The following is a 23,849-nucleotide window of genomic DNA, read 5'->3' as shown; positions in this document are numbered from 1 at the left end:
GACTCAAAGCAAAAAATCTTTGGCCTCACGATAAGCAAGGTAGACAGTAAAAATGCTGAACTAAAGCATCACTAATGAGGAGCTGCTCAGACACTCTTTCTACTAAGAAACCCTTCTGATGGTTACTTCTGGTTTAAGGCAGGGGAGGAAGGAGCTCCATAATTTGAACAAATTTTTTTTTTTTTTAACTTTCTTCCCCCCTTGCTCCTAGAACTAAGAACACCTTTTAAAATAAATTTATTTTACCAAGACGGAGCCTCACTCTGTCGCTCAGAATGGAGCACAGTGGCATGATCATGGCTCACTGGAATCTCTAATTTCTGGTCTCCTGTGATCCTCTCAGCTCAGCCTCCTGAATAGCAGGTATTACAAGCCCAGGTCACCACACCTTTCAATGCCTTTAAAATCTAGATCATACAGAAATACTGAGTTTGTTGTAGAGAGCAGAATTGTGGCACGAACAGAAGTACCAAATTAAAAATAACTTCATAAGCAGAATCTTATGTTGCCAGGATTTCTAAGACCACAGGTCAAGGGAATGCAAACATGCCCATTTTGCTTTTCCATCTCATAGCTTCCAAAGATGGTCCCATCCACTTCTGGAGTCTTGAATGCCAAGAAGACTGTCCACTAGTTACTGAAATTTAGACACTGAATGAATCTTAGACATCTGTCTCTCTCAGGCCTTCACTGGCTCACTCCAGCTCTCTTCCCTCTTCCCCCAAAGAGCAACTATCCCCCTTTCCATTTTCCATTCCCCTCCACCTTTTTTTTTGAGACAGGGCCTTGCTTTATCACTCAGGCTGGATTGTGGTAGCATGATCTCTGCTCGCTGCAGCCTCTGCCTCCCGGGCTCAACTGATCCTCCCACTTTAGCCTCCTGAGTAGCTGGGATTACAGGCATGTACTAGGACGCTTGGCTAATTTTTGTTGGTAGAGTGCAAGGCTGGTTGCCTCGCTGGGAGCTAAATGGACACGCCCATCCCTCTGCCCACCTGGTAACTACGTCATCATTCCAAACACATTACTCAGCATCTGGCCTCTCCATGCAGGCTCCCCACACCCACCTCTGCATTCCACAACACTCAGCACCAAACTATGCACTTGACCCCGCCAAAATTTTAAAAAGCCCCGCCAAGACCCACCCACTAGCAGCTTGCCCCGGACGTCCTCAGCCGGCTCACCTACCACTAGTCCCGCCTGGCTACCAATAGCGGCTAGCCCCGTTCGCGCCCTGCCTCCCCATAACCAATGAAATTGTCTTTGCTTTGTTTCCCCAATAGCCAATCAACTACCTCCACTCCCTATAAAATCCCAGGCCCTGAGAAGCCAAATGCGACTTCTCTGACCCCTTTCCCCGGGACCATAAAACCTCGCCCAGGAGCCAATTAAATTTCTTTATTTCAATAACTGGCCTCAGTTGCCTCATTCGAACACTTACAGAGAGATTTCACCAGGTTACCCAGTCTGGAACTCCTAGGCTCAAGTGATCTGTGCACCTTGGCCTCCTACAGCCTCCCAAGTGCTGGGATTATAGGTATGAGCCACTGTGCCCAGCCACCCATTTCCCTCCTCTTGCCACCGAATGCCCTTAGGCAACTTAAGTCTTCATGACTTTCTCACCAATTAAAAAAGGCTTTATTACATTTTGCTAAATGTAAGTTGCTTTCCTTATGTCTTCAAACATTTCACCACTCATTTTTATAACAAGTTCAGTGAAGATTAATAATGTACAATATTTTTGTGTTCTGTACATAAACATGCCTACCATTGAGTTCATTTGAGAATTACATAATCAGGTAACTGATGTCTTAAAGGCTTTGTGATACAGAAATCCTTGGTAGATACTGAAGGGACTTTCCAATGTTTTCAGCTATTGGTTAAAGTTCTTGGATAAGCTGAGACACATAACTATTCTTTCTATTTAAAATAATGGAACATAGATGCATGTAATTGCTAAATCTGCTAATACTCTTTCAGGTACAGCTTACATGTAGGTAACAACAGATGCCTGTGTATGAAAGTGCTTCATAAACCATACTGTATAAATGTAAACTACCACAATTTTCAGATAAAATCAGAGCAAATGTCCCTGTTGTTGGAAGAGTTCTCTCAGGACTCATCTAGTCCAACCTCCTCAGTGACCAGATGAGAGCACAGACTGAGGCACGAGGCTCAGGGTTGGAGAGTTAAAAGGCCAATGCAAGGATAAGCCTGCAGTCCCAGCACAGGGATCCTTCTCCTCCCCTGTGCAATTTATCTTTAAAAACACTGATAGTTTTCTGGTGCTGGGAGCAGCATGCCCTTTAAAACTTATAAATTAATGAACGATTACAGTAAACTTTTTACCTAGCCCTCAATAAATAGTTGTTGGTGAAATTAGAAATTTGAATTTCTAATTTCAAAGGTTGAATTATTAAAGGTCGTCTTGGTCACTCCTCTCTCGTGAAGAAACCCATCGACTCAGAATCACCTCCTGCAACCAATCAAAATAAAAGACAATTTCTTAAAACAGAAATGTAAGACCATTCTGGGTAGTTGATACCACAGCTACATTTCACAAACAGCTGGCTAGATAATGATGATACTGCTCCCATCTTTGTAACAGAAACGTCTGGAAAAAATGAATGTAACAATATAAACCTTACAAGCAAATAGCATCTACTTTCACCAGGCAAAGATTTTAAAAGCTAAGCTTGCCTTTGCTGTGGTGTTCTACCAGCACATTTCGAGAACAGGTGGGCTGGTTAAGACAGGATTTTACATTAGAGCTAGGTCTGTGATGGCGTTGCTGTAACTGGGCCAGCTACTGAGAAGGGAGAAATGAGGTTGATCAGCATTTTATAAAAAACTAGCCTAGTGGAGATAAGTGGGACCAACTGAAGGTGCTGGGGCCTTGGAGACTGACCAGCAGGTCAGCAGGGGGCAGGGTGGTGTGAAAAGAAGAAGGGGTGACGTATACAAGAGAGGACGACAACAATGACATACTGGATGCGGGGAGGAGCTAATAGCAATGTTAAGGCTCTACACACAGAGGAAGGGAATGCAGAAACATGGACACACTAGACAACTCGGCAAGACCAGAGAGAAACCAGCCAAGACAACAGGAGGTGCCTTAGTTCAATACAGAAGCCCAGAAGTAGAAGCGAGTCAACGGGGATACCTCCAGTCTCTGGAATGAGACCTGTGAGAGGTCCTGGCCTGACCAGGAGGTCACAGGCCATCTGTGAGAGAGCAGTTTCAGCTGAGTGATGAGAACATCACAGGTAAACAAGTGGGGAATTAAGGAATAGTGGAAGTCAGCATAGATTTCGTGTCCAATGGGTTCAGTGGGGAAAAGGTGAAAGACTTAAAGAACCTAAGGAGGCTCTCTGTTACTAAGGCAAGACTATATATTCATTTATTTGCTTGGGACCACATGTTCCAGATACACTATGATGCACAGAATCTTTGGGATGACATTAATTTCTCTCAGTTTACCCACCTGAACTTTAATTCTTTTCATGCATTCTGGTGACTCCATTTCCTTGTCAGTCATAGCAGAGGGTTTAATCAAATAGCACAGCATAAGTTCCTATTGAGAAATGAAAAAACACTTTCATATCCTACAAAATAATAGTACAAATGTGGGTGCATCAGCAGGAAATTCAGGTTGTCTCCAGTCCTTCTCACTGTGCACTCCTGGAATCACCAAAAGTGAAAACTCACAGAGCACATCAGTATCCTCGTAGGGACATCATAATTGGGATTTACATTTTGACTAGGTACCTGCCATTTAGTAATCACCAAACATGGCAAGAGGTAGAAGCAGATTCATCGATCATAAACACAGCATTAAGAATACTAAATATAGTTAAGTTCTCACTTAATGTCCTTGATAGGTTCTTGGAAACTGACTAAGCAAAACGATGCTGTTATGGGTTGGCTGTGCTCCCACCCAAATCTCATCTTCAACTGTAGTTCCCACAATGCCCATGTGTCATGGGAGGGACCTTGTGGGACGTGATTAGATTATGAGGGCAGTCCCCATGCTGTTCTAGTGATAGTGAGTTCTCACGAGATCTGATGGTTTTATAAGGGGCTTCCTCCTTCACTCACCTCTCATTCTCGCTCCTGCCACCCTTTGAAGAGGTGCCTTCCACCATGATTTTAAGTTTCCTGAGGCCTCCCCAGCCATGCAGAACTGTGAGTAAATTAAACCTCTTTTTTTAAATAAATTACCCAGTGTTAAGTATTTCTTTATAGCAGCATGAGAATGGACAAATACAGATGTACAGCAGGTCTCCAAATAAACTTCAACATTGCTTTCTTATAATGATGATAAGAAAAAATGGTTTTGTTATATGGCATTTGCTTAAAGATTGCAGTTTCCAAGAACATATCAGCAATGTTAAGTGAGGACATATTAAGTATATGCTATGAGTCCCCTAAAGTGGGCATAAAAATACTGGAAACAGTATAGGCTCCCTAATTTTCTACAGGACCAAGCTAAAGCCTAGGCAACCTAACTTGCTCTCAAGGGCAGTCATCTCCAGCCTGGCAGGACCCTGTGGCCTCAGTCCCACCTCACCTCCAGCAGCATGAGGACGAAGTTGGAGGGTATCTACAATTTGTTCTCAGCCAGCAAATCACTGAGGAATGAAACACACACAGCTTTCCTTCTTGATAGTCCTTGTGTAAGCTGAGTCCCTCCTATCTCTGATGGGAACAGGAAGGATACAGTGAAACACAAGCTGGGGAGCCAGACAACTGTGAGTCTGGATCCCGAGTCTGCACATGAACTGTGTGATCTTGGATTAGTCATTCAACAGCTCTAACCTTGGTTTCTCATACTCAGGATGAGAGTAACAACAGGATGGGAAAGTGCTTAGCAATCAATACCAAGTCCCTTCCTCTCTAAGAGATCTGCAAACTTTCACTGTTTTGACTCCTTGGTGAATACATGTGTAAGTTAATGTTAAGTTGCAGTATAAACCAGGCCACATAGCAACAATACCCCTGGGAAGAGAGGCAATGCCTATCTGGATCAGATCGCCACGGGAAACTTCTAAGCTCAGTCACTGGAGCTCAGAAGCAGTTGGGAAGGAGCGGACAATAAAATGTAACATGAGAGGAGGACAACTTCTAGCGCCATAAGGGAAGGGTACAAATGACCCCAAATCTTCCAGCATGTCACTGGCAGGAATGTTACAAAGTTTCTACAAATAATTTTTTTTGATTCTACATTTAAGAAAAACAAACAAACAAACATAAAACAAAACTGAGCCATTTTAGTGACACTCCAATGGCAAAGCTGATGTTATGTTACCTTAGAGACATTAACAGAAACTCTGCTCAAGGCAGCCAGGGACTTCCAACTGAATGGCCTGCGGAGAGAGCCTTCAAAATGGTCATCAACTAGCTCAATAATGACAGAATAACTGGAAAATACAGAAAAAGCATTTTAAAAGAATGATTGAAATAAACCTGTTTAAAAATAATTTGTCCTACCAAGAACAAAAATACAGAAAATACAGTTTACATCATCTGATTCTAAATTCCCCTAGACTGCTACTGAGAAAATATTAATGAAAAATTCATACTTTAAGTTACAAACTTTCAGGCTGATTCTAAGACTTACTTACAGGAAAAAATGAGTATTTTTCCCAATAGGAAAGCTATAAATTCAAACAAATGTTTAGACACTAATACTAACTGATGTTAAGATGAACAATTATGGCATAGATTAACTCAATGTTTAACACCTGAACACTTATGATCATAAACTATGTATCATCCTATATTTAGTATAGACATTAGTGTGTAAGGCATGAACAGAGAGCAGCTATACCAGGCCAGGAAGAACATGACTTTTGTTCCTATGGTACCAAAAAATTAAATTAGAGTCCAGAAATTCCTTGTGTCCCTTTAACCCATTAATTTATTTAAAAATCACTCCAAACCTTGCATGGTAAAATGGAGGGCCTTTCCGATATAGCACTGCAAAGAAGAAAGAGAAAAAACAAGTATAACCACTCAAAATGACAAGAGGAATAAGACTCAATAAAAAGCTGGTTTTATTCTTTTTCTTCTCCAGGAGGCGAATATTCAATTACCTATATGCAGACAGATAATCTGCAATATGCCTTGAGGTCTATGGTTTCAGACAGCGTCTTGTTCTGTCAGCCAGGCTAGAGTACAGTGTCACGATCGTGGCTCACTGCAGACTTGACCTCTTGGGCTTAAGTGATACTCCCCACTCAGCCTCCTGAGTAGCGTGGACTACAGGCATGCACCACCATGCCCAGCTAATTTAAAATTTCTTGCAGTGATAGGGTCCCACTATGTTGCCCAGGCTGGTTTTAAATTCCAGGGCTTGAGTGATCCTCCTGCCTCAGCCTCCCAAAGTGCTGGGATTATAGGTGTGAGTCACCACACATAGCCGGTCATCTATTTAAAAAATTCAAACTATCTTTTTTTTTTTTTTAAAGATGGGGTTTCTCACTATGATGGTCAGGCTGGTCTTGAACTGCTGACCTCAGGTGATCCACCCACCTTGGCCTCCCAAAGTGCTAGGATTACAGGCGTGAGCCACAGCACCTGGCCAAAATTCAAACTATGTTTTCCCTGAAACAAAGTGCAATTCGTAATCTGTTGTCAAGACCCTAACATCTTATCCCACCCCACAAATAAATTCCAAAGTCAAAGTACAGGCAATCTTGCCTTACCTCTTGTCTTATATGCTCCAGAGTAAGTGTGAATCATATCAGGCGTGTAAAATTCATAGACTGTGGATCAATATCTTGTTATTCATTTCAGATCAATGTAATGCAAAGTATCTGACTCACTACTCTGGCCAACTGTGATAGGGGTTGGTACAAGAGAGGAGTAGGACTCATGTCTATTTTTAAGAAATTCAAAGTCAAGTGATGGAAGTCATAACCATACATGCCATTCAAGTATCAGTCTACTCTACTATTGAGGACCTTAAGGAGATGGGGGAATTCAGTCTGTTGAGGTCAAGAGCCACTTAGTGAAGGAGCATGGGCCCAGGGACTCTGCCACATAGACACATAGAATCTGGCAGAGAGCCCTTCAGAGGCACATGGTCTGTGGCAGGGACTGGCTAACTGTTCATAAACTCCACTTATTTCTTCCCCAGGTATGTGGCCAGACCACAGGTCTCAGTCTCTTGTACAGTTAGGTATGGCCATGTGTGGTGTGATACTTCCAGGGTGACCCATAAAATCCTCCCTTGTACAAACCCTCCTGGTGCCTCTTCCTTTCTGAAGGTGACCTTGGAAGCTGTGTGCTGAAGACTGGGAGCCACTAGGAAGCAGACTGGATTCCTAAAGCATCTTTTGGAGTTGATCGGCCCGCCAATCAGACACACCCGGGTTGGATTTCACAAGAACAAAAATGAACTCTATTGTTAAGCCCCTGAGACTTGGGGTTTATATGTAACTACAGCTATGGGAATTGCCGTAACTGACACAATTACATCTGTAAGCTGTTAGCTGTCCTTCCCTTGAGGAACTGGTAGAATTTTCCTTTTTGGACATATCAAACCTATAACTAATCATGTTTTTCTCTGGCTCAGGAAACTCAGAGCCAAATTTGTAGCATGATTTTAGTAACTATATAGGACCCCAAGGACGACGTAGTAACCCTTCACTTAGTCTTGTTTTGTATCTATATTTTCCATGGTCACATTTCTGGGGCCACCAGAATCTAGAAGAGGCAAGAAATAAATGGCTTCCCCGCCAGAGCCTTTGGAGGGAGCCTGACCCTGCTGACACCTCAATTTTAGACTTCTGGCCCCTAAAACTGTGAGAGAATGAATCTCTGTTACTTTTAGGCCACCCAGTTTGTGGTAATTTCTTATGGGAAACTAAAAGGTAGATTTAACAATCAAATGTGACTGTATCAAGAAAATTAAAGCCAGAAGCCTGCATGGTGGCTCATGCCTGTAATCCTACACTTTAGGAGGCCAGGCAGGAGGATGGCTTGGGCCCAGGAGTTCGAGACCAGCTTGGTCAACATACAGAGAGACCCCATTGCTATTAAAAAAAAAGAAAAATTACAACCAAAATAGCCACAAAAGACATTACCAGGACACTGGAAAGATATCAGTGTAGACTGGATATTTGGATGATATTAAGTAATTCTAATTTTTCTCAGGCATTATATGGTATGTAGGAGAATGTCTGTATTCTTTGGAGGTACACATGGAAATACTTATAGATTAATATGGATTATGTATGTAAACATGAAGAATGTTAACAAAAATATATACAATGTTTGACTAGGAAAATAAGACAGGAAGTGGCTTAGAAAAGAATCAAAGGGCCTGGTGCCATGCCTCATGCCTATAATTCCAGCACTTTGGGAGGCTGAGGCAGGGGGCTCACTTGAGGTAAGGAGTTCGAAACAAGCCTGGCCAACACGGCAAGACCCGATCTCTACTAAAAATACAAAAATTAGCTGGGTGTGGTGGTGCGTGCCTTTAATCCCAGCTACTTGGAAGGCTGAGGCAGGAGAATCGTTTGAACCTGGGAGGTAGAGGTTGTAGTGAGCTGACATAGAAATCGTACCACTGCATTCCAGCCTGGGCAACAAAGCGAGACTTTGTCTCAAAAAAAAAAAAAGAATCAAAGAGTAAGATGGGAAGAAGACACATCTCCTTGTTCTGTGATAAACAGCTGCTCTGCTGACCTCCATCCATTCTGGAGCAGAACTATCAGTTTCTGGGCTGGATGTCATGACAAGACATGGTTCCTTCTGGGCCAGGAAACTCTATGACTCTGCTAGCTTTCAATGGCTCCCGCCATTCCAATTCTGTGTTGAAACTTCTAATTTGCAGAGCTCAGAAATCATACTTAGTCAGTCAATGCAAATCCCCAACTGGGCTTGGCTGGGAAGGAGGCTTAGGAGTAACCAGACCTTTGGGTCACACCAAATCAAATCAAACCATAACGGTGTACATAAGACAACAATATAAACCCTGAGTTAGTTTTTGGCTTCTTGGTAGGCAACATGACTTAGGTATGGTAGGAGGACAGGGAGGACAGACCCACAGAGCCCTACTCTGTGTACTTAATGAGCTGTTAAGCACTTTGGCAACTTACCTAACCCTTCTAAATCTCAAACTCCTCTGCTACAAAAAGAAGCTGCAGGCCTCACAGGAGTGTGAAGATTAAGTGAGACAAGAGAAGAAAACACCAAGGCAAGGCACCTGGCTGGCCCCAGGAGCTGGTAGCCAGGGGAGCTGCTGAGTGGGGAGTGTAAGGAAAGGCTCCCTCTTGCCTTCTGGCCTGGCTCCCCCAGTAGGTGATCAAGGTCAGCTAGCTTGGCAGCTGCACTTGATTTGAGACCCATATCACCTCTTCCAAGTACTGCTCCTGGAATGAAATCTGATTGACAAGATTCATTCAAGGGAAAAGTTTCCCTGATAAAATGTGAATTTCACAATGGTCTTGTATTACAAGTCACTACCTCTCTAAGGAAAAACAATTAAGAGTTTAACGTGGGCCGGGCGTGGTGGCTCAAGCCTGTAATCCCAGCACTTTGGGAGGCCGAGGCAGGTGGATCACAAGGTCAAGAGATCGAGACCATCTTGGTCAACATGGTGAAACCCCGTCTCTACTAAAAATACAAAAAATTAGCTGGGCATGGTGGCACGTGCCTGTAATCCCAGCTACTCAGGAGGCTGAGGCAGGAGAATTGCCTGAACCCAGGAGGCGGAGGTCGCGGTGAGCCGAGATCGCACCATTGCACTCCAGCCTGGGTAACAAGAGCGAAACTCCATCTCAAAAAAAAAAAAAAAGAGTTTAACCTATGTTGGCAGTTCTAGGCTTCATGTGATTAGGTCACTGGCCTTCAAAATGAAAATAAAACTGTTAAAAAGCAGCAGGAAATGTGCAGCTATGCCTGAAGAAGAGGTAGAGGTAGGAAGCCACACCTCATATCCCAGGCTAGCATTGCTCAAGAACCTTTGCTAACACAGAGAATGTGAAGACACTATTAACATTGATGCTGGGCCAGTCTGACTGTGTGTGTGGGTCAGAGACCTGGTCCCACATTAATTATACGAGGAACTAAAAACAGATATGTCCAGTGGGGGCAAAGGCCTCCGGGGAGTTGTAAGCTGAGCAGTTTATCTTTTTTGTTTTCAAAATTTTATCTATCTGTCCATACAGCTATCCATCTGTCCAACCATCCTTATAAAACAGAGTATCTTTAAATTAAGGAAGTTTTCTCTATGCATCACCCAAAGTATAACTTGATCATTAAAGTTGCAGGCAAAAGGGCCACAGTATGAGATTAAGAACATTAATAATAAAATAGAACAATTATAACAATATACTGTAATAAGTTACAGGAATCGGGATCTCTCAAAATATCTTAAATTTTTTTTTTTTTTTTTGAAGAGAGTCTTACTCTGTTGCCCAGGCTGGAGTGCTGTGGTATGATCTTGGCTCACTGAAACCTCTGCTTCCCAAGTTCAGGCAATTCTCATGCCTCAGCCTCCAAAGTAGCTGGAATTAGAGATGTGCACCACCATACCTGGCTAATTTTTGCATTTTTAATAAAAACAGGGTTTCACCAGTTTGGCCAGGTCTCAAACTCCTGACCTCAGGTGATCTACCTGCCTCAGTCTCCCAAAGTGCTAGGATTCCAGGCATGAGCCACTGTGCCCAGCAGATATCTTAATATTTTTAGACTGCAGCTGACCTTGGGTAGCCTTCACTCTGCTGTTTCTTACAGTGCTTATCAGTCCCTGAAACTACATTATGTAGTCATTTGCTTATGTGTCCCTCCCCATCCCCCCAGAATGTAAGCTCCACAAAGGCAGCTCTGTTTGTCCTGTTCACTTCTGTATTTCTGACACCTCAAACAGTACCTGACCCACAGCAGACCCTTAGTCATTATCTGCTGAATGAGGAACTCACCTGGTCCAGACTCCCACTTTAAGATCAGGGGACACAATGTAATACTATGCAGCCACAAAATGGACAAGATCATGTCTTTTGTGGGCACATGGATGGAGCTGGAGGCCATTATCCTTAGCAAACTACCACAGGAAGAGAAAACCAAATACCGCATATTCTTTCTTACAAGTGGGAACTAAATGAAGAGAACTCATGAACACAAAGAAGGGACCAACAGACCCTGAGGTCCACTTGAAGGCAAAGGGTGGGAGGAGGAAGAGGAGCAGAAAAAATAACTATTGGGTACTAGGCTTAGTACCTGGGTCATCAAATCATCTGTACAACAAACCCCTGTGACATGAGTTTACCTATATAACAAACCTTCATATGTACCCCCAAACCTAAAATTTTTTTTTTGAGGTAGAGTCTCTCTCTGACACCCAGGCTGGAGTGCAGTGGCATGATCTCAGCTCTCTACAACCTCTGCCTCCCAGGATCAAGCAATTTTCCTGCCTCGGCTTCCTTATAGGTGTTTTGCTACCTTGCCCAGCTCATTTTGGTAGTTTTAGTAGAAAGGGGCTTTCACCATGTTGGTCAGGCTGGTCTTAAACTTCTGACCTCAAAGTGATCTGCCTGCCTTGGCCTCCCAAAGTGCTGGGATTACAGGTGTGAGCCACTGCACCCGGCCCTAAAATTAAAGTTAAAAAATATCAAATAAAAATTGATTTAATTAAAAAAAAAAAAAATCAAGGGAGGCCGTACTGTTAGACATTTCTAAAAGCCTGGGCTCCAGAATTCAAAGCCCAGCTCTTCAAGTTACTGGCCCTGAAAACTATTATGGGCAATGACCTATTTTTGCAAAACTGCAGTCCCCACATCAGAAAATGAAGACATTAAGAGTCTCCACTACATAGGACTGCTGTAAAGATTAAACAAAATGATGAATGTAAAATACTTAGTAAAATGCTTGGCACGTGGCAAGTGCTCAATGATGGCTGTGGCGATTATTATAATTATATGATTGTTTTCACTTGGCAGATGAGGCCACTGAGGCCCAGGGATAAGGGGCCTCAATCCCAGATTACTCAATCTCATAGGTAATGAGACGTGGGGCTGGGTGCTATAGAACGCTTTTCAAAGATTACAGGGCAAACAAGAAGGAAAGCCTGAATTGGGGTTGCAAGCTTCTCCTCCTACGCTTTCTCCCTAGGCTACCTTTTCTCTTTGTGCACTTACCCTTACCCCAATCCAAATATCCAGTAATCTTATCTAAACCCAAAGGACACCTTCTTAGAAAACATCAACAGCACATGTGACCAATTTGACACATGTTCTGGGGTGAATCTGATACAAACTCTGTTTTCACACATACCACACCAAGAATTACTTACATAAATCTGTCCCGTACTTGAGTCCCACTTTGGGCACCCAACCTTTGCTTCGGAAGTAATGGTAGGCCATGTAGGTGGTTCTGAATGTGGGCTGAACTACAGTGAAAGCTTTCCAGAGCTTCACTATCGTTAAAGGCTCCTAAAGTTATTTGCAAAAAGCAAAAAGCATTACTATGTATGCATTCACTCTCCATTCAGCCAGTGCATCAACATCGACACTAAGTGTGGAGCTGAAGCAGCAAATAAAACAGTTCCCCCAGCAGAGCAATTTATTTATTTTACTTTTGAGACAGAGTCTCACTCTGTCACCCAGGCTGGAGTGCAGTGGCACAATCTTGGCTCACCTCCCAGCAGAGCAATTTAGCAAGAAAGTCTAGCCCTGCACTGTCCAATGTGGCAGCTGCCAGCCGTAAGTAGCTAGTCTGAACTGAGAGGGGCTCTAAGTGTAAAAAATACACTGACTTCCTACTCAGTATGAAAAAAAAAAAATATAAATGATTTCAGTAACTTTGAATATGTTGGGTCAAATAAACTATGTAATATAGTATTAAATTCCTGCCTGCTTTAAAAACAAAATGTTTTTAATGTGGCTACCAGAAAATGTAAAATTATAATACATGGCTCCAATCTGAGGCACTCACTGTCCTTCTATTGCGCAGCACTGCTCCAGAGGACTTAGAAAAGGTAGCATTTGAGGATGAGAAGAAGGGAAGAAATGGGCTGGAGGCTGTGGAGGGGGTGGTGATGGGCTAGGAAGGACATTCCAGGCAGAGGAATCAGTGCATGCAGGGGGCTCACTGTAACAAGCCCACCAAGGCTGGAGGGCAGCACGTGACAACATTTCACAGATCCTTAAGAGTACCTACTCTACGTCAGGTCACGTTCAGAAAAACAAAAAATAATTTTGTAGTAAAACTTAAAAAAAGATCCTCCATCACTTTGGGAGGCCGAGGTGGGCGGATCATGAGGTCAGGAGATCCAGACCATCCTGGCCATGGTGAAACCACATCTTAAAAAAAAAAATAAATAAATAAAATAAAAAAAAAAGATCCTCCATTTAATGTTTGAAACTAGAGAATTTGTTATCTGATGATACAAACTAATAATTCACTGCTTAAAAGAGAATTTTGTTTTTAATGTGGAAGTCAAAGAGCATACAAATGGTTTGGTCTCGAGAATATTCTGACATATCATTACCAAAAATACAATGATTATAAAATAACTAGGTAAGTTTGGAAAATTTTTGCTTCATTTCAGTAGTTACTGAAACAATACATTCTCGCTGGTTTAAGGCTCAGTCACTCATGAGACTGGCTCAGTTTGTCCCAGCCTAAGATTATAATACCATAAATAGGCTAGAGTTTTTTTTTTTTTTTTTTTTTTTTTTTGCAGTTGTTCCTAATGCAAAAATTCCCTACCTGTGTGACCTTGAGATCCCACTGTAAGTAAACACTCAGCGCCCTCCTCTAACAAGCAGTAGTCTCATAGAGAAGGTTGAATTTCCAACACAGCCCAATGTTGTTGAGATGTTGAGGCTTTTATGTCACAACTGTAACATTCTGATAAATTTCAGCTAAGGCTCATGAGAGGAAGCAAGGTGGGACTAAGAATGGCTGCCATCTGGGAAAATGAACCATTTGTCAGGCAGACACTGCTTCCAAACTACTGGAATACCCAAAAACAAGGTTTATGCAATTAGAACTTGGTGAATGATAAAATTACGTGGCTCTCAAGAGCCAAACAGAATATACTTTTTCTGCTCCATGTACTGTTCTGTTTACTTTTCCATTTTATTTGCATTATTTTGCATAGATACTATATAAACATGTGGTTTGAAATTCAGAAAGTACAAAAAATGTCCAGTGAAAAGTCTTCCTCCTTCCTGTGTCCCTAGCCCCCCAGTTCCTCTGCTGGAAGCAAGCAATGGTATCACTTTCTTTCATAACTATCTCTCTTCTAAAGGTAGCAGGCTATAGCACCAAGTCACGGACTTCAGAGTTACTTGGACATTGGTTTGAATACTTATTCTAACCAGACTAGCTGTGTAACTTTGGGTACATTACTTATTTTCTCTGAGCCTCAGTTACCTTATCTGTATATTCTTACCAGGTAGAGGTAAGGACTGGAAATACAGCATGTAAAATACCTAACATAGAGCTTTTACCATACATAGTAGGTGCCAAATACTGGTAGGTTTTATTTTTGTTCATTTTTAATACTGTTCTGACACAGATTTCCTAATCATTATACAGTGTAAGATACTGTACCTCTCCTAGTCTCGAGGAATGAAATGCAATCTGAAAGGGTCAAAGATGCCTTTTGCTCAAACAGTCCTACTTCAGGACCCAAATCCAAAACTTAAGAGAAAAACTCCACTCCTATTTTATTCAGTAAGAGAAACATTTGTATTAATGCAATACAGAAATTAGTACAAACTGCTTTTAACAACAGGGAAATTTTATAATTTGGGTTGTATTATAAAACAAAGCATCTTACCTTCTCATAGTAAATACTTAAACATCCCAGAGCATAGACCAAGAAGAAGGCCTGAAAATAGAGCAAGCAGAAAATGCTCATTACAAATAGTTTCACATTATTGTCAAACTATTTTACAGATTGATCTCTTTTTACCTCAAAAATTAATGCTCTTAAGTTACCAACAAAATGGTCATATATTTTTAATATAAATGATTCATTAGAATGTCTTAGATTTTTTTAAAATCTGAGAAAATACGAATGTTACAAACTGGTTTAAATCAATAAAAAATAAAACTTTTTTTTGAGACCAAGTTTCGCTCTTGTTACCCAGGCTGGAGTGCAATGGCGTGATCTCGGCTCACCGCAACCTCCGCCCCCTGGGTTCAGGCAATTCTCCTGCCTCAGCCTCCTGAGTAGCTGGGATTACAGGCACACGCCACCATGCCCAGCTAATTTTTTGTATTTTTAGTAGAGACGGGGTTTCACCATGTTGACCAGGATGGTCTCAATCTTTTGACCTCGTGATCCACCATTTTATGAATGTTTCCGTATTTCTTCCTTAAAAATCCTATATATCTGAAGAATGATGTTAACAGCTATAACAACAGAAACTGTTGCTCACTGGAGTTTCTTCCTGTAAAATTAAATAATCATATTTAAATTGAGAAAAATATATGTAGTGAAAAGTGTGGAGCAATGCTGATTTTGTTTACCTAATGAAATACGAGTTTCTCAGTCATCTTTGATGAAGTGATATTCTAGAGCTCTATGTTTGCACTGACCTCTTATAATAACATGTTTTACTGTATGGGGGAAGCTGTAGAAATGGCACAGAAAATTGGCCCCAGTTCAATATAATCACACTTAAATGGAAATGAAAATGGCTTTCTGTTAAAATAATACACTGCCAAACACTGACACCACCCAAAGAGCCATGTGTTATTGGCTCTGAAGGGACTCCCATGAGACTGGCGCATAGCAGGTAGTGACCAAAAGGTAGCCAGTAGTAAAATGGGGTTACATTTCTTTTTAAATATGAAGGTGAAAAATTATATTTATAACCAAACACCAAATATTCTGCTTCAGCTCTCACTGCTGCTGCCAGCAGACACAGACGAGGAGGGGTCCTCTTGTGTAGTGTGGGAGCAGAAACATAATCCCCTCCCTGTCATGAGCTTGTGTGCAGCAGCAAGGCACTGACAAACAGCTCACTCAGCTTGTTTCCTCACTGTCCCTCCACCCCACTCCTAACCCGGCATACACAGGAACAAACGACAGCACAAGCAATATGGGTGGAAGGACTTCCAAGCAGCCAATACACTGTCATTCTCTGCCTGGCTATCTGATGACCTCTCTCTTCATGGCAGTTCTCAAAGGATGGTCTGGGGATCCTGGGATCCCCAAGGCCCTTGTAGGAGGTCTAAGGTCAAAACCACTTCATAATAAGAATGCGGTATTATCTGCCTCATCTGTGTTCTCTCCAGCGGCTATAAGACATGTGATGGCACAAGACTGGAGCCAGAAGCAGATGCAAGAATCTAGCTGACTTTCAGGAAATCAGACCTTAAAGTGACGTGCAAAAATTAAAAATGATGCCTCTTCTCGCTAAATTTTTTGTTTTGGAAAATACAGTTATTTTTCACAAAAAACTTAAAAGTATTTATGTCAAGATAGTGTTTTTTTGTTTGTTTTTATGGAAGGCTTCATAAATTTGTGTCATCCTTGGACAGGGGTCATGCTAATCTCAGCATTGTTCCAATTTTAGTATATGTGCTATAGAAAATTATCGCCATTATTATTTTTAAATATGTTAAACAGATACTCAGGACTTTTTAAAAAATTTATAATTTGGTAAACACTGACAGATATGAGGGACCACTAATTTAGTTTCACCCAAATCCAAATCTAGAGCGTTTCTGGAGATGAAGGTGGTCACCTTCTATTCCACTTTTTCCTACTGCCTTCCTGGTACCAGCCTGTGGTGTCTCCTTCCTGCCTCCTGTGACAGCCTCCCTGTTCTGAGCCCTCTACGGCCCCCCTCCACAGCATCCAGATTCATATTCTTGGCACATGAAGATCATGTTGTTCCCCTAATTAAAACCTTCCAAAGAGATTTCACTGCCTTTAGAATAAAGTCCGAATTACTTGCCACCAGCTGCAGGTCCCTGCATGATCTTACCACTGCTCTTTCCAGCTGCCCTGGCTGTACTTCTGTCTCCTGAAGACATTAAGCTCATTCAGGTCTTTGCCCCTGTAATCGCTACTCCCACTATCTGGCATGTTCTGCTTCAGACTCAAAGTTTGCTTCTCTGAGAGGTCTTCCCTGGCCACCAAGTCTAAGCAACCCCCATCCTGATCATCTTCAGAGTATTTACTTTTATCTGAAAATCTTTCTCTTACATATGTTGCTGACTAGAATGTAAATTCTGGCAGAACAGAAACTGCCTGCTGTTCCCCTGGCCTAGAAGGGGGTCCAGCACATGTTGGGTGTTCAAAGCTTGTGCTGAAAGACAAAAAAAAGACAGGTCCCCAGTCCTGCCCTTGGCTTAGGCCCGGATGTCCAGAGCCACCCTACAGCAGGTCTCCGCACCTCCCTCAGCTCATCTCTTCTCAGTGTGAACATTGTGTTCTACTTCTTTCACTGGTGTTGACAGCCCCGTCAAGTGGCCCACAATCTTATTTTGACCTTTTCTCTTTCCATTACTCACTACTAATGAATACAGAATACCACTGTTTTTCAGATGGACTACAGGCCAAAAGGTGCAATGGAAAAGACAAAGTTGTTTCCTCAAATGGCCGAGTCCCTTGCATTTTGCCACAATTTGCACTTCTTGGTTCAGAATAGTGTAAGACAAAGAATGACATCTGAGACCTGACAGACCTGAGCTCAAATCATCATTGTTAGGTAGGGCCCTGAAAGTATCACTTAAATTCTCCATGCCTCATCTATGCAATGGGGATAATAATGCTTTCTTAGCTAAATATTTAATAAGATTAGATCACATAAAGATTTAATAAGCTATGAATAGTACCTAAGAGCTCAATTAATTTTAGTTTTCCTCTTTTCTTGAACTCCTGAACTCAGGTGAACTACCCACCTTGGCCTCCCAAAGTGCTGGGATTACAAGCGTGAGCTACTGTGCCCAGCCTTAGTTTTCTAATAACTGGATAGCACAGCCTGGGAAAAAAGTTCAATCCAATCCTTGCCCAGTAAGAGATTTCCTGATGTCTGTTAAAATGTAAGTTCCTCAAAAACTAATGTGTTTTCATTATCAGCAAGCATACATTTCCCTAAGAGTGAATGAAACCAATATCTCATTTTTATTTGCCTAAAATGGTGATTGGCCTTTATCAATTTATGTAAAATGCAACTAGGCACTTATTCTCAGAGAGGTCTTCCCTGGCCACCAAGATGGAGGGGATCTTAATTCAATTGAGTTGGTTTTATTTAAAATTAAATTATTGGCTGGGCTCGGTGGCTCACATCTGTAATCTCAGCACTTTGGGAGGCCAAGGCAGGCAGATCACCTGTGGTCATGAGTTCCAGACCAACCTGACCAACATGGTGAAACCCCATCTCTACTAAAAATATAAAATTAGCCACGCATGGTGGTACATGCCTGTAATCCCAGCTACTCAGGAAGCTGAGGGAGAAGTGCTTCAACCTGGGAGGCAGAAGTTGTGGTGAGCCGAGATTGCACCATTGCACTCCAGCCTTGGAAACAAGAACAAAACTCCGCCTCAAAAAAAAAAAATTAAATTAAAATAAATAAACAAAATAAGCAGTAGACTGGAGAGGTGTGTAGAGGTTGACAATCATATGCCCTGCAATCTCATTAGTAAGTTTTACTTTCACCATACTAATAAGATGGAAGGATGTGTTTAACGATAGTTTTTAACATTATACTGCTGAATGCAGTTAGTGGTGTAATGGAAAAACAGATCTCAATAACAGATTCCTAAGAAACAATAGAATACATTAGCTAACTGTCATGGCAATCTAATTATCCCTGAAATGAATACTCATATAGGGGGAACATTAAATTGTCACCATGTCCAGTTCACAAAAGATACCGGTTAAAATGTCACTGGCTAAAAGCAGAAGTAAGGAAGATGCTGCGTGTGGAATATGCCATCTGGCATGCGTGAATACAGTTGTAGGTGCCTAAGCAGGAAAAAGATGTATTCTACTAATGTGCTCTAGTCACTTGTGTGTGAAAGACCTAGTCACTGGGTAATACTGCCACTATTTAAGTAAAAGATCTATTTTATGCTCATTATCAACAATTTAGAGACAGAACATGTATGTGCTACCAGGGAGAGAATAAAGGTGGGAACCGAACAAGCACCTATTATATATAGCAGGAACTGTGCTGGTCGTTGTGTATAATCGCTGAATGTCATTAGGTAGAGCTGTTATATCAATTCAAGCAAAAATAAAGCACAATCTCCAAGAAGTATTTTTTCTTGAGAGTGCTAGGCCTCCCTTAGCACAGACGCATCTTTCTCCAGACTGCCCACAAAACACATTGCATTGAAGTTCATTTTAAATTTACAGAAAATACATTCATTTAAAAATATCTGCCATTTTGTGAAGTAAAGCTTTGTCTTCACTCCACCCAGGGAAATTGGCTAGCTTGGAGAGGGATGGGAACACAACAAGGAATACATATTGCTAAGTGTCTTCCAGGATAGAGACCTTATACATATCACACTGCATTCAATCTTCACTATCTACCTTGGAAGGAGGTAACAGTTGGAATATTACATCTGAGGAAACTGAGGAATGCCAAGAACACTGCCTATTGTGTGTTATACTGCATGCCGCAAATATTTTCTTCCCATTTCATCTTTTGCCTGTAATTTTGCCTTTGTCTTTAACATAGTTTTAAATCTCTTAGTAATGAAATCTATATATTACGGCCTCTTCGAAGAATTTATCCATATCTCAAAAATACATACAAGCCAGGCACAGTAGCTCATGCCTGTAATCCCTGCACTTTGGGAGGCCGAGGCAGGCGATCACTTGAGCCCAGGAGTTTAAGACCAGCCTAGACAACATGGGAAAACCCTGTCTCTACCAAAAACCCAAATATTAGCTGGGCATGATGGCATGTGTCTGTGGTTCCAGCTACTCAGAAAGCTGAGGTGAAAGGACTGCTTGGGCCCAGGAGCCGCAGTGAGCCGAGATTGTCCCACTGAACTGCAGCTTAGGTGACAGAGCCAGTCTCAAAAAAAAAAAAAGAAAAAAAGAGTGCATATATAATTATCCTTGTTTTCTATTTTAAAATTCCCTTTATATCTTTAATTGACCTGAAATTTATTTTGATATATTTTAGGAGATGGAATTTTTAGCTTTGTCTTTTTCCAATTGGCTAATCAGCTGTCCCAACACCATGAATTTTTTTCCCTCATTGATATGAAATGCTGATTTTACCCTGAATCCCATCTATAAATGGGTCTGTTTGTAGACTCTCGCCCCATCTTTCCTTTCCTATACCAAGACTATATTGTTTTAATCATTACCTTATGTTTTTATTAATAGTGGTAGTAAAATCTCCTTTCTATTTTTTTTTTCTTTGCTACTCTCATGATTCCAAATGAACTTTAAGAATTAAGAAAGCCTACAACCATGCTTCCCTGAATGTGCCTGATCTTGTCTGATCTCAGAAGCTAAGCAGTGTTGGGCCTGGTTAGTACTTGGAGGGGAGACTGCCTGGGAATACTGGGCGCTATAGGCTTAAAACAAGGGTCAATGAAACAAACAGCAAAACTGCAGTTCTTTTCTCTCCTGCCCACTAGCGCACAAAGGCTTTTAAAACGAACCAGATTCTCAGGGCAGTTCATTTGAAGTTTCCTATGTGTCTGAGTATATAAGCAGAATGTAAATATATTTATAGAGAAAAATTAGAATAGTTTTTCAAACTTTAATTAAAAAGCTCTGCTGTAAACATACATTCTTGCTAAAAGGACCCAGACTGCCTCACAGTTAAAGTCTCTGGAAGGTTTTCAGAAGTTTAGATAGAAGGAAAGTCACTGATCTATTGCAGGGGAGGGAGACTAGTCATAAATAAGACAGTAATAAAAAAATAACTGCAGGCTGGGCATGGTGTCTCATGACTACAATGCCAGCACTGTGGGACACTGAGGCAGGCAGATAACCTGAGGTCAGGAGTTTGAGACCAGCCTGACCAACATGGTGAAACCCCACCTCTACTAAAAACACAAAATTAGCCCGGCATGGTGGCCGATGCCTGTAATCCCAGCTACTCAGGAGGCTGAGGCAGGAGAATCGGTTGAACCTGGGAGGTGAAGGTTGCAGTGAGCTGAGATAGCACCATTGTACTCCACCCTGGGCAACAAGAGCAAAACCGCATCTCAAAAAAAACAAAAAAAAACTGCAAAATTCTAGGGAAGAATTTTAGACATTCTAATCACCAGATTCTTATACTTTGAATCCCTATTATGGACACTAAGAAAGAAAAAAGAAATGTGGGGAAAAAAAAGGTTGAGGTACAAAATGAAAGAGCCGGGCACAAGATGCATAAATGAGACCCAACTGAGAGACTGCTGCTGTCAGTCATACAGAGTACAGAGAGCTGTCGCCCGCCTGACTTGCTGCAGTCACCTGACCCTGCCATGCCCCTTTGTTTCCAAGCATTTCCACCAAGTCCTCCTGTGTGAGGACCATTTTCTTCATTTTCTAAATAACAGAAATTTTCTCATGCCCTCTAAAAGTTTTATAAGTATATATGAACAATACACAGAAGCACCAGTAAGGTACCCTCCAAAACTGGAGTTAGACTAAGAAATCAGCATGCATCGGCAAACTCAGATAGAGCCATAACCGAATGATACTAACAGTTAAAGAATTTGACAAAGTGTGAGGAAACTCAGCAAAAGGGGAGTCAGGTGACAGTAGCAAGGTTTTTGCACTGCACAGATGACAGGACTCCGACCCAAGGGTTCACTGGCAGACCAATGCATGCACCACTACCTCTAGTTTAGATGTTAGCAACTTTGTTTGATATAATACCTCAATTCAACGGTGGCTTTTCCAGAAAAAGAATAAATGCTACCACATTAAGTAAAATAATCAATGGAAAGACACACAGCAATCTCAGAATCTTCTACATCAAGTTAAAAACAGTTTATCCCTCCTGGGGAGAAGGACACGAGAGCCTGACAACATCCTTAAGCATTTGGATTATCCAGCTCACTCCACATAGGCTGACTCTGTGATCACCAAGCAGTCTTCCATTTGTATTACCCTTCGGCATCTGAATTTTCTACATGAAGAGAACATGCCAGTCTGGAAAGGCGCAAGGTGGGGCCTTCACTGATGTTAATAAACTGCCACTCTGGTTTATTCCATAGGCTCTTGTGAGCACACTCAGCCTGAATGCTGTTTCTAGAGCTCAAGTCATTTTCTGTGCTCTAACAAATCTGAACTTCTTAGTCCTTCAAGCAAAGGGTTAGACCTGGAATGCAGGGCCCTACCGGGGTGCTGCCATGGAGGGAATCTTGCTGCGGATGAGTGAGCTGGTCTACACCACCCCTATCCGATCACCTCCCATTAGTTTCCCAACAGCACACACAGGGATGGTAAAATTGAACACATCTACTTCAGAACTTGGGAAATATAGGTTAAATCTCTTTAACCTTCAAAAGTTGACTTCGTAATCCCAGCACTTTGGGAAGTTGAGACGAGCAGCTCATTTGAGGCCAGGAGTTCGAGACTAGCCTGACCAACATAGCGAAACCCCATCTCTACTAAAAATACTAAAATTAGCCAGGTGTGATGGTGCATGCCTGTAGACCCAGCTACCAAGAGGCTGAAGTGGGATGAGGCAGAGATTGCAGTGTGCTGAGATCATGCCACTGCACTGCAGCCTAGGTGACAGAGTGAGATCCTGTCTCAAAAAAAAAAAGTTGACTGCCCTAACTTTATGACAGCATTATGTAACTGCTTTTAATTTACAGTGAAATCAACTTTCATTTGGTTTAAAATAAAATTTTCTCCCCCAAATCAATCTATTTTTCACTGGATCTTGCTAATTAAAAAGCATTTGATTAAAAAATTAGCCAGACATGGTGGCATGCACCTATAGGTCTAGCTACTCAGGAGGCTGAGGTGGTAGGATACCTTAAGCTTAGGAGTACGAGGCTTCAGTGAGCTACAATGGTACCACTGTACTCCAGCCTGGGCAACAGAGAGAAACCCTGTCTCTAAAAAAAACAAAATTTAAAATAAAAAAAAAAAGCAAAGCATTTGAGCGTTTGCATGTGTGGGTGTCCACTGAAGGATGCAAATGCTGGATGGAGACAGAAGTCTTCAGAAATAACTACTCAGAAATAACTGAGGTAAATATAGTTTATAGCTCTTTGATTACTCTATCAAAATGTCCAAAATCTCTGTTTTGAATGAGTCAAGGCAAAGGCATGAAAACACCCCTACAAGGCTGCATGTCCACATCTGTGGTAGGTTACAGACCAAAAGCTTCCCATGTCAGTGCTGAGCAGACTTCGAAGACAGCTGTGTATTACCACTCTGAGTCCCTCAAAAGAGCTGCTATGAATTGCCACAGCAGGAGTGAGACCCCATTCTACCTCCAACAGTTGCCTATGTTCCAGACTGACATTCACAGAAACACTCAGCAGGTACATGCAGTGCGCCAAACGTGGGTGATTCATTCAAAAGAAATCTGCCAAAACAGAACAAGTAGAGCTAGGTTTAACGGTATGCTCCCTGAAAACTTCTGCAACACATCTCTGAAATGTTCTCAGGTGCCAGGCAGCTTCTAAGAAGGCAGAGTAACCTCATCTCCTGTCTCCTATTACTCTTGCCTTTCATCAGGGAGTGTTTGAGAGGAGGTAGCAGGCAGCAGCAGCCTTTAAACAATTCATCAATAAAAGGCAAAAGCTGGTCAACTGAACAGTGAGGCTGAACTCCCAGCATGTGACACCTAATACCTTTTACCTTTGGCTGCCACTTCCCAGGCCACACCTCCATATTAATGCTACCTCTGATCGCTACCACTCCCCTACGGAAACCCCTGCAATGACCTGC

General features: G+C 41.9%; 1 protein-coding gene, 1 non-coding gene and 1 pseudogene across 7 annotated transcripts in view; 1 reads left to right on the top strand and 2 right to left on the bottom strand.

The window, feature by feature from the left end:
• Positions 1–1,615: 1,615 nt before the first annotated feature.
• TSEN2 (tRNA splicing endonuclease subunit 2) overlaps positions 1,616–23,849 on the bottom strand; it is a 42,844-nt gene continuing 20,610 nt past the window's right edge. For all 6 annotated transcript variants that reach the window (XM_078351682.1, XM_002758681.7, XM_008982166.5 and 3 more), the window contains 6 exons: positions 14,798–14,848; positions 12,302–12,440; positions 5,943–5,979; positions 5,309–5,420; positions 3,485–3,574; positions 1,616–2,476 (listed from right to left, as the gene is read on the bottom strand). In XM_078351682.1, the coding sequence (XP_078207808.1) occupies positions 2,417–2,476; positions 3,485–3,574; positions 5,309–5,420; positions 5,943–5,979; positions 12,302–12,440; positions 14,798–14,848 (489 nt within the window). In that variant the 3' untranslated portion in view covers positions 1,616–2,416. The remainder of the gene's footprint in view (positions 2,477–3,484; positions 3,575–5,308; positions 5,421–5,942; positions 5,980–12,301; positions 12,441–14,797; positions 14,849–23,849) is intronic.
• Positions 16,467–16,569, bottom strand: LOC118148153 (U6 spliceosomal RNA). Its single transcript, XR_004734940.1, has one exon. It is a non-coding gene; the product is annotated as a U6 spliceosomal RNA (small nuclear RNA).
• On the top strand, positions 20,402–20,520 carry LOC118148099 (5S ribosomal RNA; annotated as a pseudogene).

This window comes from Callithrix jacchus, chromosome 15 (genome assembly GCF_049354715.1).
Source record: "Callithrix jacchus isolate 240 chromosome 15, calJac240_pri, whole genome shotgun sequence".
Classification (NCBI taxonomy): Eukaryota; Metazoa; Chordata; class Mammalia; order Primates; family Cebidae; genus Callithrix; species Callithrix jacchus.
Note: the sequence above shows the minus strand (reverse complement) of the source record. Positions and strands in the feature narration are given on the sequence as shown.